The 15,969-nt window shown below is 44.4% G+C and overlaps 1 protein-coding gene across 1 annotated transcript in view; it reads right to left on the reverse strand.

Annotated features, from left to right (window-relative positions):
- The window catches only part of LOC311228416 (intersectin-2-like), a 166,108-nt gene that overhangs the window by 94,281 nt on the left and 55,858 nt on the right, over positions 1–15,969 (reverse strand). Inside the window, 4 exon segments of the mRNA XM_084314323.1 lie at positions 2,594–2,830; positions 3,449–3,624; positions 8,039–8,102; positions 10,501–10,593. Of these exon segments, the coding sequence (XP_084170449.1) occupies positions 2,594–2,830; positions 3,449–3,624; positions 8,039–8,102; positions 10,501–10,593 (570 nt within the window).

The raw sequence follows: 15,969 nt of genomic DNA on the forward strand, positions 1-15,969 counted from the left end.
ACACCATTTGGTACAGTAGAATGTGATTCGGTTGTACAGATATGTCTATGTGGCTGTAGAATGACAAGCATACAGTAGAAGCTTTCATTTGAAGCCCTCTTAAGAGGTTAACAGGTGGGATACCGTATTCGGGCCGATGTGCCCAACGGCGGAATGCACAAAGTCACGGCACTTTGCGAGTGTCTAGCGCCTCGAGGCTGCATTTTTCACATATAAAGATATAAATAACTGAATTAAAGCTCTATTTGTTGCCGTTCGAGTGCCTCGGTTCTCGAGTTACATGATGATATGTCAGGCGTGCAACTTTTTATGCGCGAGCGTCAGATTACCACTCCCGACGCTCTTATTGGTCAGGGTTGTAGCCAGTGAGTGTAGCTTTCCAATGATACCCCATGTGGGGGTGTGTGAATAAGGGATCTAGGTGAAAGTTGACGAGCGAAAACCAGAAGTCAATCACACTTGAGAATGAATGGCTATCAATGAGGAAATAGAATACCGGAGAGTTTTCTTTTGGCACACGGTTTCCCCGGATCTCTCTAGATTAGAAGACTCATTTCTGAATTTTTCTTTATAAAATTCGGACCTGTACTACATAAGACTTCAGGCTATGGATCTGCAGTGTTTTCCTGCTTATACCTATATTTTCAAGTTCAACTCAAGTTCAGCCCTATGTTACTCTATTTCATTAGCACTAAAGGTGATTTAACTTTTTTGCAATAGTAACTTCAGAATGTTATCTTTCAAAAGAGACCAGGCTTAGGAGGCTGGGTGGCGCAGCGGACATTGCGCTCATCACCAATGCAAGAGACACCGGGTTCGAATCCGGCTGTCGGCGTTGCCTCCGGCTTGAGCCGGCCGTCATACTAACTCAATTGGCAGAGTTAGCGGGTGGAAGTCGATGGGTGGTAATCTGGACGTTGTGGACAGCGACTCCTACAGGTCGGTTGGGGGACGCCTGCACAGCAGAGACAGGAAATGGCGGGGGTAGTGTGAGCCTCCCACACGTTACACCTCGCCAATGAGTCCGCACTGGCAGGTGAAAAGATGTGACAGGCTGCCTCCTCGTGTATCGGAGGGGACACGTGATGCAAGGCTTCTATCCTCCCTACAACCGGCCAGTGGGGGGCATAATGTGAGCAACGTTCAAGACAGGGGAGGGGAGAATTGGCACAGCGAAATTGGGATGGGAGAAAAAGAGAAAAAGAGGAGAAAAAGTGGATACAAAAAATAAGAGACCAGGCTTATGCATGTGCTATAACTATAAAGTATAAAACTAAGCTTTTCAAAAGAAGTATGCAGTCCTCAAGTTCAAGTAAAAGAAATAATTGCCACTTTTCTGCCTGCTTGTTAATTTAAGCACAGGGTGTTTCAATCCATAGTATGTTTGGATGGCAAATACACAATACAGTGGTGGAAAGTAACTAAGTATTTTTACTCAAGTAAAATGTTTTGCTACTTTATGTGAGTATTTACATTTTAGGGAACTTTATACTTTTACTCCACTTCATTTATCTGAACCCATCAGTTACTAGTTACTTTGAAGAAAAGTCTTTTTGCATAGAAAATATGGCACACATGTATAAAGATATACTTTCACATTTGAAGCCTGTCGACTTCAAGAGGATGTAATCAGAGCAGCATAACTGGAACACATACAACATTAACATAACCTTTAATCAGAGCAGCATGACTGGACCACATACCACTTTACTGTAACATAACCTTTATAGGTCAATGGATCGAGGCTTGAATGCACCCAAGCACTGGAATACACAAACTTCATGTAGAATGTGTACTTTTACTTTAGATACTATAGCAAATATTTCTCTACTTTTACTTAAGTAGAATTAGAATGGAGGACTTTTACTTTTACCAGAATACTCATTTAACTGGGTATTTCTACTTTTACTTAAGTTAAGGAACTGTGTACTTCTTCCACCACTGCAAATACATTGAAACACAAGGCAAAAGGTTATAAGACATTTTAACATTTGTATTCAGATGTCTAGCGTTGAAGCTTGGCCAACTGTCTGACTGAGGATCGAGCAAACTAACCTACCAACTAACCAACACACCCTCCCTCCCACCAACCCACCCACCCACCAACTAACCAACACACCCTCCCTCCCACCAACCCACCCACCCACCAACTAACCAACACACCCTCCCACCCACCCACCCATCAAACACACCCTCCCACCCACCCACCAACTAACCAACACACCCTCCCACCCACCCACCCATCAAACACACCCTCCCACCCACCCACCCACCCACTAACCAACACACCCTCCCACCCACCCACCCATCAAACACACCCTCCCACCCACCCACCAACTAACCAACACACCCTCCCACCCACCCACCCATCAAACACACCCTCCCACCCACCCACCCACCCATCAAACACACCCTCCCACCCACCCACCCATCAAACACACCCTCCCACCCACCCACCCACCAACTAACCAACACACCCTTCCACCCACCCACCCATCAAACACACCCTCCCACCCACCCTCCCACCCACCCACCCACCCACCCACCAACCAACCAACCAGCACCCAACAACAACTTCCATCGTAGTACAAACCTGTGGCGGTGGGGACCGGTGAGGGTGTGAGGAGGTTGGCGTTGCCATTGGATAGTGTAGATGTGCCAAGCGGCATGAGGGGCAGGGTCATCGGTGGCACCAGGGGTTGGCCAGAGGTCATGACATGGTTGAGCTGGAGAGGCATGTGGATAGGCATCAGGATAGGCATGGCTGGCATGGTTGGCATCGTTGGCATGGAAGGCATTCCGACAGACAGGTTTGGCATGGAGCCCATTCCTGTGAGGAGGACGAAACACATGAAGAACATCTGAGAGAAAACTAAGAAATCAAAGAGAAAACTAAGAAATCAAAGAGAAAACAAATAAATCAAAGAGAAACAAATAAATTAAAGAGAAAACAAATAAATCAAAGAAGAATCAAATAAATCAAAAGGAAATTCAAAGAGAAAAGAAAGAAATTAAAAAGAAACAAAGAAATCAAAGAGAAAACATAGATGTGGAGCCCTCTCTCTCTCTCTTCCTCTCAGATCAGCAAATAGGCAATAGCAATCTTAAATACTTAGCTAACCTATAGGCTGTCAGTTTATCACGTTAATTAGATTAATTAATTACACAGCAAATTATCGCGTTATGAAAATTAACTCAAAATTTATAAAATATATATATATATATATATATATATTCTTTTTTATTTTTATTTTTTTTATTTATCTTTTTCCCCCTCTTTTCCCGATTTTTCTCCCATCCCACTGTTAGTCATTATGCCAATTCCCAACCCCCTTCCTGGTTGTTGCGCAGTTGCAGACGTGGCTAACAGAAAAAAAGACGCTTCACCCATACAATTATGGATCCATATATAAAACATTATAACAATTAAAATAACAATTGAATTTACCGAATCGCGCCGATGACGTCATAGAGGAGGTCGGGTTGGAGATGGGCGGCTGCTTCATTATGATTGGCAGAGAGGGGGGTAAGCCCCGCCCTTGAAGCTTCAGTTTGATGAACTTCATGGCAATAGAGAACTCTAGTCTGTCCATCTTCCCATCTCTGTCCATGTCAGCCAGCGCCCTGGAGGGGTGGGGGGCGGGGTGGGGGGGGGGGGGGGGGGAGGCAGGGCGGGGGGAGGTGGGGGGGGGGGGGGTAGAGGAGAGATCAATCTTCTAGCAAGTTACCTAGAAATATACCTAACCTAAAAATAGAATGTGAGCATTCATTCAGAACGTTTTCTGGAGCACATGCACGTACATGCACGCACACACATATGCACACACACAGATAAGCTACACTCACACACGCACATATAGGCTACACACACACACACACACACACACACACACACACACACACACACACACACACACACACACACATATGTTGTCTGCATCTTAGATTTCACATCTCGCCTGGATCACATCTCGGACTGGATCTGCGATGATCACAAGTATGCTCTAATTACAGTCCACGCACACACACACGCACACACACACACACACACACACACACACACACACACACACACGCACACACACACACACACACACACACACACACCGGGGCAGTCTACACAGGAAGTGGGGTCTCAACAGGAAGTTGTACGCAGGGTCAGAAGGAGCTTGTTGGCTCTGAATGGACAATAGACTTGTGTGTCAGAAAGCAGGGCGGTGGCCCACATGATGACTCATTCTCGTCAAACTCCTGGGACCATAATTCACAAAGATGATGTGATCTAGAGTCAGCTTCAGTCTGTTGTATTGAAATATACCTAACCTATAGGGAGGTGTAGTGGTTACGTCATTGCCGTTTTTCGTGTTCCACCCTCTGTCCAACGCAACGTATTTCCCCATTGCCCATTTCTAGATTGTCTCGTTTAAAACAGATAAAGCATTAACATTTGCATGGTGTACCTTTGCTTTCTGTACATATTCATCCACAATCTACTGTCTATAGCTCAACATGAAAATATTCACAATTAATCATAAAAAAAAATCGCCAAATTTTATTTCAACCAAAAATGCTTAAACAATAATGTTAGCGATAGAAGGGAACTCATTTTGTGCAAAATGGAAAGCTTTTCAATTTCCATGCGGCAGAATTGTTACAATAGCCGATAATCCATTTTCCCAATGATGAATCCCTCTGAAGTCCCCAAGGACTTCAAAATTGCGAGGGTGACCCCTCTGCACAAAAAGGGCAGCAAATTAGACCCAGGCAACTACCGCCCTGTTTCTATTCTCACCTCCATCTCGAAAGTCATGGAAAAAATAGTCTACGAACAGGTCGAAAAGTACCTAGCGGAAAAAAATCTAATCTACGAATTCCAATCTGGCTTCAGAACATCCCACTCCACTGACACATGCCTTCTCTATTTGAATGACCACATCAAACAAGAGGTGGACGCAGGCAAATACTGCGGCATGGTCATGCTGGACCTACAAAAGGCCTTTGACACGGTCAATCACTCCATTCTGATTGACAAGCTAAAAGCAATTGGTTTTGATAGTCTATCAGTGAGCTGGATGCAATCCGACCTTGAGGGGAGGGAACAGATGGTGGAGGTAAACGGTACCCTATCCCCCCCCCTCACAGTGAGCTGTGGTGTTCCACAAGGAAGCATACTAGGACCGCTACTGTTCCTAATTTATGCAAATGACATGTCGTCAGCTTGTGACTGCAACTTGTTCCTGTTTGCGGACGACTCAGCCCTGCTGGTCTCTGACAAGAACAAGTTACAGGTTGAAAAAACCCTCAGCTCGGAACTAGGCAGAATCTGCATATGGCTCGCTGATAACAAACTATCATTACACATGGGCAAAACAGAGTCCATTCTCTTCGGCTCAAATAACAAACTCAGCAAGACCGACGGCTTCTCAGTTACAGTGGGTGACAATATTGTCACAAGGAAAGATGAAATTACCTACCTGGGTTCCATCCTAGAGGCTAATCTCTCCTGTGACAAAATGGCATCCAATGTAATAAAAAAAGTCAACCAACGAACTCGATTCTTGTACCGGATCTCCTCTCTGGTAAACAAGAACACCCTGAAGACTCTGGCAGGAGCACTCATTCAGGGGTACTACGACTATGCTTGCACCTCATGGTACCAAAGCACCTCAAAGGCGCTAAAAACAAAATTACAAACATCTCAAAACAAACTGGTCAGACTACTGCTTGACCTTACTCCTAGAACCCACCTCACCCCTGCCCACTTTGACAACCTAGGATGGCTTAGAGTAGACGACAGAGTACAACAACTTGCAATGGGCCTGGTCTACAAGATACACTACACGACCAAGGTACCCATGTACATGTCAAAATACTTCCCAAAGGTCAGTGAATACCACGATCACAACACCAGAGGGAGCTCCACAAATCATGTTAAACCCAGATTCGGCTCAAATAAGGGACTAAACACGTTTCGCAATTATGCCACATCAATGTGGAACGCCCTACCCAAAGCTGTAAAGGAATGTGGATCACTACCCACTTTCAAAACCTCTCTCAAGGGACACCTACGGGAGACTGCAATTCAACACTGGCCCCTGTAAATATCCTAACCCAACCCCCTCCAATGTACAGTAATTTACCTAGTATGGTTTTGTCAATAGTTCAATGTACAATTGTGTTTGTTTGTACAGTGTCTCTTCCCCCCCCCCCCTCAATGTACAGTGTTACTTGTTTATACAGTGTGCCCCCCGCCCCCCCCCCCCCCCCCCCAACCACCTCCAATGTAAATTACCCAGTATGGTTGTCAATATCCCAATGTACCCAACCCCCCCCACCCAACCTCCTCCAATGTACAGTTTCTACGTCAAATGTATATACTCCCTTTTCTTGACTCCTTCTGTATCACAAACAGTACTGTATTTGCAAATCTGGTATGTCATAAATGTATAGATGTAGCAGTACTGACTATCTGTATGTCATGTATGTCATATATGTCTATATGAATTGAAAATGGGGGACCCTGATGGAAACAAGACAAACGTCTTTCTCAGGTCTGCATCCCCTTAACAATTGTATGTATTGAGCCGTACTGTATTGTACCCATTCTGCAATCTGTTAAATAAAGTTTTCATTCATTCATTCATTCATACGGGTGGAACAACCAGTGACGTCAGACTACACCTCCCTACAAGGTCATGAGTACAAGTGTTCCTGGTCACTGATCTAGAGTCAGCTCCAGTCTGATATAGTGAATAAGGTCATGACGAGTACATTTGATTTGATTTGATGTTTTTAATTTTCGTGTCTTACATACAGGTGTATGCCCAGCCCATATGGGCTTACAAGACACATAAACAATAAGTATATAATAATATACTTGACAAATTACTTGACAAATGACATATAGACCAAGATGGCCACAAGAAAAATAAAATACAATAAAACATAATATAACACAAGCTGTACGCAATGTATGTAAACAAAGAAACAAGAGGAATTCATATACAATTATATAGGATATAGTGTGTTTTGTCTCAAGTGCCATGCTTTCTCCAAAAATCCTGCAAAACTGAAGATAACTCAACATGAATGAATGAATGAATGAATGAATGAATGAATGAATGAATGAATGAATGAATGAATGAATGAATGAATGAATGAATGAATGAATGAATGAATGAATGAATGAATGAATGAATGAATGAAAACTGTATTAACAGATTGCAATTGTTAAGCGGATGCAGACCAGAGAAATACTTTCGTCTTGTTTACATCAGGGTCCCCCATTTTCAATTCATAGTGTGTATACAATACAAGTGTTCCTGGTGACTGATCTAGAGTCAGCTGCAGTCTGTTGTATTGAATAAGGTCATGAGTACAAGTGTTCCAGGTCACTGATCTAGAGTCAGCTCCAGTCTGATAGTTTGAATAAGGTCATGAGTACAAGTGTTCCAGGTCACTGATCTAGAGTCAGCTCCAGTCTGATAGTTTTAATAAGGTCATGAGTACAAGTGTTCCTGGTCACTGATATAGAGTCAGCTCCAGTCTGTTGTATTGAATAAGGTCATGAATGTGGATGAGAGCCTTGACATTAAGTGGTTGTAGCTACGGCTGTGGGGGCGCTGGAGACATGATCCAATATACTAGAACATGGCGTGACCAATCCCAAGTCGATCTATAGTCTCTTTTTCGCACCTACTCCCGAACTACGCATGCGCAGATTGCCAACGGAGTCTAGGTCTATCAATCTGCGCATGCGTAGTTCGGGAGTAGGTGCGAAAAAGCGACTATAACTCGACTTGGGACTGGTCTCTCCGTGTTCAGGAGACTCAGGCGTATACAAGTGTATTGGATCATGTCTCCAGCGCCCCCACAGCCGTAGCTACAACCACTTAATGTCAAGGCTCTCATCCACATTCATTCATTTTCTCCCCCCGCTCTCTCCTCCATGAGCTCAATGTAACGCGGAAGTGTAGTGGTCATTTGATAACGTTTGGATCACTGACTGGGCCTTTAACACCAAAGGGGTTGTCCTTACCAGATCTCAGCCAGGACGGAGGCCGGCAGACCCGACTGAAGGAAAAACTTCCTGGCCTGTTCTCCTAAAAACAAAAACACAAGTATGCCAGAGTTTAGATAGTGGGAGAGATTTCTGGAAAAATATATGGTAAGTTAACCCTTTCACTGCCACACAACAAAGGGTTAACCCTTTCACTGCCACACAACAAAGGGTTAACCCTTTCACTGCGACAATACAGAATGTTAACCCTTTCACTGCGACAATACATAATGTTAACACTTTCACTGCCACACGACAAAAGGTTAACCCTTTCATTACCACACTACAGAAGGTTAACCCTTTCACTACCACTACATAAGGTTAACCCTTTCACTACCACACTACAGACGGTTAACCTTTCACCACCACACTACAGACGGTTAACCTTTCACCACCACACTACAGACGGTTAACCTTTCACCACCACACTACAGACGGTTAACCGTCTGTAGTGTGGTAGTGAAAGGTTAACGTAAGGTTATGTATATAACCCAGTTCTGTTAGTTATGGTGCGCTCAGCACCTAGTTGCACTGTACTTCACTTTGTGCATAAACACTGAATAAAAAATTCCACCATGTACCTTTACATCCCAACATTGGTCTGACCACACCCCCTTCCGCTTACCTTCATAAGCAGGTGTGTGGTCACCTACTCGCCTCCTTCCCAAACTTTCACCACAAGGCGAGATCAAGGGCAGCAGCGGCGTCCTAGGTGCTGAGCGCACCATAACTAACAGAACTGGGTTATATACATAACCTTACGTTCTGTATCGTTATGGCTTCGCTCAGCATCTAGTTGCACAACAGGGGCTGAGCGGGAGCCATAGCCCGACAAATGTACCCCGCTGAGGCCCCCCACAACCATCAGACCGGGGAGGACCGAGCCCCCCGACCCTCCCTAATGGAGGATACCCCCCCTATTGGAGGCTTACGGGAGGGAGACGGATCCGACCGTGCGAAGAGGCACTCAAGCAACTCAACGCACAGGGAACAACCTTGTTACTGCCCCCGAAATCACGGGGTCAAGAGCAAACCCAACCCCGTGGCAAGGCAGTAGCAGCGGAGCGCGAAGGAAGACCCAGACCCACTGAAGGGACTGGATCCCCTGGAAAAAGGGGGCCCGGAGAGGTCAATGACGCCAGGCATCAAGACCCCACCATGTGGTCACTTAGTGACACCGCCCCCCACATCGCCAGCGTATTCGGACAAGGCCCCTCCAAGAGCGGGCCCTTTCCCCCCAATAGCACACCGCCTGGCACACTGTTCACACTGCACACTAGTTCAGAGAAGGCCAGCCAACCTTTTAATAAAGAAAAGGGTATGTATCTGCTTGTCTAACTCCAGGGTAGATGGCAAATAAGCTAATTTCCCAAAAAGTTGGCGTGTTCCTTTAACTGCAATATTTAGGTGAGGGATTTCCTGTTCCGTCTCGAACTAAACCAAAGCATTATGCCAAATTTCAGTTAGTATTTCATTAGTCAATGAGGGGTTAACTAAAACGAGAAGTGTTTCCCACACACACGATTTATTTGTGGCAACCCACCACTATATCAAATTGACCCACAGCAAACAGATTACCAAAGGTGACATATAGAAGACATATAATTAGATGTAAATAATAATAATCTTTCGGCTGTTTAGTTATGTGTATCTTAACCCTCTCAAGCCTCCTATCACCACAAATAATCAGAGCCGATGGGAAACATCTTCAGGATTCCCACAGACATTGCAAATTGAAATTCAAGGACTTTCAAGTACTTTTCCAAGCACAATATTTCATTTTAAAAGGGCATTTAAAAGGATACAATTCGCTTTTAAATGCTGCTTTTAATAGAAAAAATTATCTGATCCAATATTTATGGCTTAAAACCAATTTCCGACAATTAGTTACACTTTAAAAAAAAAATAAAAAATCTTGATTCAGAATTTTTGTATCATGGATGAACAAAATGCACAATGCGAATGGTTGATTTGAATTTCAAATACTTTTTAAGCACCTTGTTAATACAATTTAAATTGAAATAATTTCTTTTTTATTAAATCAAGCACTTTAAACACTGCAAGGACCTTGTGCGAACCCTGCATCTTGCCCGTCCCTACAGACAGTTTCAAACTTCAACACACAAACATTGTACATTTGTCCTTAATGTCTTTCCTGTCACGGTACTACAGTGACAAGATGGAGGACGGGTCACATTCTCAACGTTCAGCACTGGGAGACAATGTGATTCTCAGCAGTAACGAGGGAAACCATTTTGTCATGTGTCCGTGACAACACTGACCCGCCCTTTTCTTGTTATTCTGGTTGCAGTGTTTGCTAATAATACAATAGCTGACAATAAACTTGGACCAAAGCCGTTCCCGTAGCAACGCCGTTCCACTGAGAACATACTGTAATAATGTAAAGTAGGACCTCTGCTATAGTGCGCGATGACACCCACCTGAGACATAGCCGAGGACAGGCGTGAGGGAGTCGAACTGTTTATCATGTTTACCCCTCTCCTGTGGACTGATGGCCCACATACTGACACCACCTAGAGAGGGAGGGGGCATATATAGATAGAGAGAGGGGGGAGAGAGAGGGGAAGGGAGAGGGAGAGAGAGGGGAGGGGAAGGGAGAGGGGAGGGGAAGGGAGAGGGAGAGAGAGAGAGAGAGGGGAGGGGAAGGGAGAGGGAGAGAGAGGGGAGTGGAAGGGAGAGGGGAGGGGAAGGGAGAGGGAGAGAGAGAGAGGGGAGGGGAAGGGAGAGGGAGAGAGAGAGAGAGAGATTAATATAGATATAGAATACAGATTAAACACTAGGGTTCCCATTTCTTAGTGGATTTGTGGACTAATCGGTTTTAGCAAAACCTTTTTCTGAGTTGAGTGGTCATATTTAGCTGTGACCAGCAGCTCCATAGGTCACTACTTTGTCAAGTCAAGTTGTTCTTTATTGATCCCCTTCAGGAAATAGCAGCATGGAGGAGGGGGAGGGGGGGGGTACTGACAGAAGAGGTATTGATGTCTTTATTGAAGCAATAAAACAAGTATTGTGCAATACAATACAAAGAATATTGATCAAAAGGATAAAAACACAATAAAGCCCTAGAGCTTGTTTCCATTGTGGTCCTTGTGAAGTGAAGTGAATGTAAGTGCGCGGGGAACATAAAACAAGATGCAATATATAGAAAACAAAAACAATACTTCACATCAATAGAGACCTCACCAATGTAATACACACAGAAGGTAATGAACATAGAACATACAGTGATAGAACATAGAGAGCCTGATGCTACTGACCCGGAGGACTGTGTGTGTGTGTGTGTGTGTGTGTGTGTGTGTGTGTGTGTGTGTGTGTGTGTGTGTGTGTGTGTGTGTGTGTGTGTGTGTGTGTGTGTGTGTGTGTGTGTGTGTGTGTGTGTGTGTGTGTGTGTGTGTGTGTGTGTGTGTGTGTGTGTGTGTGTGTGTGTGTGTGTGTGTGTGTGTGTGTGTGTGTGTGTGTGTGTGTGTGTGTGTGTGTGTGTGTGTGTCCCAATTGCCTAAAAAGGGGGCTTGGCTATGGGAGTGGCCCATCACAAAAACCTTGCAACTGTTGTGAATTTGCACAATTTTAAAGCCGTATCATAAACCCAAACTCACTCACACACACCCAAAAGCACTTCCAAAACATGAATGCAAATCCCACACAACCACAGGTATCATCATTTTACCTCACCCCTCCAAGATAAGATAAGATAAAATATTCCTTGATTGATCCCCATGGGAAATGTTGGGCGGGGCGGCACAGGTATGGGCAGGGTAATAGTGGAAAGACATAAATGTAGGCAATAAATCTAGATCTGAATATAAAAATCTGAGAAAAAAAACAGTGCAAATAATATAATTAACTCTGAATATAAAAATATGTGGAAAAATTCAAACAAAGGTGCAGATGAGGGTCTGTATGCCCCATCGGTTATATCATACATTACAATAGATATAGGCAATAAAGGATTTGAAAATGAATATATACTATGAGTAAGAGTAAAAGTAAACAGTATACACAAGGTGCAGTATACACAAGGTACCCTAACTGGCGTGATATACATCAGACACACTTAGTGGTTAGACATTCCTAATAGTTCTGGAGTTTTGCAGCCTTCATAAATCTCCAGGCCAGACATCTCCCAGATGAAAGCTCTCTCACCCATAATCGCCCAAGTATGATTAATATGGAAAAGTGTTCGGTCAGCTTATTTCACTTTAAAAACGAAAACTTGGTAATTGGTATGAATTCAGGGGTTGGGGCCGTGAATTAAATATGAACTCAAATGTGCTGCGTGAGGGGTACCGAACTCGTCCTTATTAAACTCAATAAGAATTCCTTATTAACCCTTTCACTACCACACTACAGAAGGTTAACCTTTCACTACCACACTACAGAAGGTTAACGATTACTGGCAGTTATATGAGTACTGGCTAAGCATCCCGCTCTTAAGCCATACCGAGATATACCTCATCTCATGTACCTAGTGTACTCCATCAACGAATAAAACTAATACACCCATCACCTGCCAGGCCCCGCCCTAGTGGCGTACTATATAGTACTAGGCGTGGTCACCACTCACTATTCCTCGGAAAATCGTTTCCAAAGAAAAGTTTCCCCAAGGGAACTCAGGGCACGCTAAGAGCGGGACGCTTAGCCAGTACTCATATAACTAGGTTATATACATAACCTGTCGTTATATATTCGTACTGGCATCGCGTCCCGCTCTTAAGCCATACCGAGATATGGGGTAGAGCGGACGCGAGGCCCGACAAATGCACCCCCTGAGGACCCGTAAGCCCACATCAGGGGGGAGGGGAGTCCCGTCACCCCATCCTTCCTAATGAAGAGGGGGCGCAGTCAACTCCACCGAGTGCGAACAAGAGGGAACTAGAACCTCTTGAACACACAGCACAGGCGGAACCACGTGTGACACAACACATTGTGGCCCACACCCGCCATCTTGATAACGAGACTAACGAGACCTGGCCCCTATCTCTTTGAATGGGGAGTCATCTGTATCTAAGAATCTGTCATACATTTCATAATTCTTCTTTCATATTTAAAGTCAGTGGTAAATTACTGACTACTTCTGTGACAACACAGAATGGTTAAGTTGGTCAAAAAGGAACATTTTGTGATATAAAAATGCCCCTTTCCCACAAAACAAGGTTCTATACGCATGTGCCATTCAGTGGACCTGCCACAGAATACTTGGTTACCATGGCAACCCACAAATTTCACGATTCCCAGACTTTCGGCAGAGATTGTTATTCATTTTAAAAGTCTTTAAAAGATCTAGCAAATTAACATTTAAATACTTAAAAAAAAATATATATATATATACAGTAGACTGTCTCTGGTATCTGTGCATCCTAAGTAATGCCTGCAATGTGAATGACTCGTGGCCAGTATGAGATGAGGATACTGCTCAGACAGGGAGCCAGTGACAGATGGATTGACACACAGTACAAACAGAATGATGGGGCCGCAAACAGACGTATAATCCATTCCGAGAAGTGCAGTGGAGCGAAAGAGTTTGATGACTGATTCTGACAGGTGCCACTGGGAGACAGAGGACTATATCAAATACAGTACTGAAAGGTAGTAGGGGCTGTCCCAATTCCCAGCCTTAATTCTTTCTGAGATATGAACAACAATGTCTGTGAGTAGTAATGTATGTAACATATGTAACGTTAGCTGAGGTGGTAATGGTAATCGTGGTATCGCTCGTTGCACCCTGTACACTTTCGATTCACCCTGTACACACACGTTTGGCTAATTTTTATAGTGTTAAATAAAAAGGAAGCATTCAAATCTTGATTTTGGCATTGAATACTAGGGCTGTACAAACGATGAAGTGATTTAGTTGCAGTTCATAACAGGACAATATCACAGCGATATCACAATATCATCCTGATGATCCGGATACGATAAGATAAAACCATGATATTGAATTATTGCACGACCCTAGTAGCCTATATAAAATATAGAATTCTTGTGTCTATTTCAGGAGCCGTTTCTCTCTGCAGACCAGGTATTCAGCCTCTAATTTATTCACCACCTACAGGAAATTCCACTCCCGCCCCTAATGGAACTTCCTGTCTGACGCTGACCCAAACCCAAACACCCTGCCAGCTTTCTCTCTCTCTCTGAGTTCCTTCTCTGCTGTCTAACTGGTGTATTTGGATACAATTCTGTACGTCAGAAAGACCAGTGTCTCTTTTCTCCCCCTATTATTTCATTCATTGCTTTCTCTCTCTCTTATCTCTATCTCTGTTTCTCTCTCTCTCTTATCTCTCTCTTATCTCTATCTCTCTCTCTCTCTCTCCTTCTCTCTCTCTGTCTCTCTATCTCTCTCTTTCTCTATTTCTCTCTCTCTCTCATGTGTGTATGTCTGTCTGTCTCTCTCTTTCTCTCTCTCTCTCATGTGTGTCTGTCTCTCTCTCTCCTCTCGCTCTCTCTCTCTCTCTCCCTCTCTCTCTCTCTCTCTCTCTCTCTCCCTCTCTCTCCCTCTCTCTCTCTCTCCCTCTCTCTCAGTGCATGCTGGGAATGAGATTGGAGAGATTGGAGGTTGGCGGTTTGGAGGTATAGTGAGTTTTTTTCTATCTTTATCTATCTATTTTGTTAATTTGTTTATGGGATATTGTATTATAGTGTAGTGTTGGTTTGCTGTGTGTTTTGGTGTGTATAGGGTTAAGTGGGAGTGTTTTGTTTGTTTGGCAGTCGGCCAGGCTGTGTTGCCAATATGGTTGCCAATATGGATTTTTCCAAGATTGGTAGAAAGCATGGCATTAAGATATATGTTCCTAATGTGTCAGTAGAGAACTGCAGTTTGGCAGTTGGAAATATTGTCGGACATAGAAGCATTAAATCAGCTGCGAGAATGAACGGAGGAGTGGTGATTTTTCTTGATTCATTGGACAAGGTGCAGACACTGGTTCAATCAGGGATCAGTGTGGATGGGGCTTTTCTTGCTGTGGAGTCTCTCTCCACACCAGGCAGAAATGTCTTTATTTCCAACATTCCGCCGTTCATCAGTGACGAACTATTGATAAGTCAACTATCACGACATGGGAGGATAATTTCCCCTATAAGAAAAATGTCGTCGGGATGTAAATCTCCGCTTTTGAAGCATGTTGTCTCACACAGGCGACAGGTTTGAATGATTCTAAACAACAGCGGAGAAGAGCTTGAGTTGGTTTTTAAGATAAAAGTTGATGAGTTTGATTATGTGGTTTTTGTGAGTTCTGGCAATTCGGGAAAGTGTTTCAAGTGCGGGGAGGAGGGACATATTTCCCGAGACTGTGCGGGGAGAGGGGCAAGGCGACCTCCGCCTCAGCCCCAGGAGGAGCGCAGCGCTGGGCTCAGCGCAGGTGTGGAGGTGGGAGGAGTATGGCAGCGCAGAGCTGAGAGCAGTGTCAACAGTGTCCCTCTGCAGAATGCCAGCAGTGCAGCCGATAGTATCCCTCAGTGCAGCCGATAGTATCCCTCTGCAGACCGCCAGCAGTGCAGCTGATAGTGTCCAGTTGCAGGGCCGCGGAGCAGGTGCAGCAGGTACAGAGCAGAGCCTTGGTACAGAGGAGGGAGGAGTGAAGGACACTGCCCCCCCTCAACCAGTGGCGACTGTGGGGTAACAGGGGAGAACAGTGGTGGTTTGGTCCTTCCATTACCGCGTCGGAGAAAGAGAAAACCGAATGTGGTGGATAATGAGAACAGCCAGACAGTGGGAAATGGGCCAACAAGTGACAGTGGACTGGTAGGGGAAAAACTGAATGTGGTGGTTAATGAAAACAGCCAGACAGTGGAGAAAGTGACAACAATTGACAGTGAGATAGTGGAGGAAGAGTTGAATGTGATGAATAATGTAAATAGTAAGACATTGGATGACAACAGTGGTGGGGGGG

Source organism: Notolepis coatsorum (assembly GCF_963971535.1).
Source record: "Notolepis coatsorum genome assembly, chromosome: 5".
NCBI lineage: Eukaryota > Metazoa > Chordata > Actinopteri > Aulopiformes > Paralepididae > Notolepis > Notolepis coatsorum.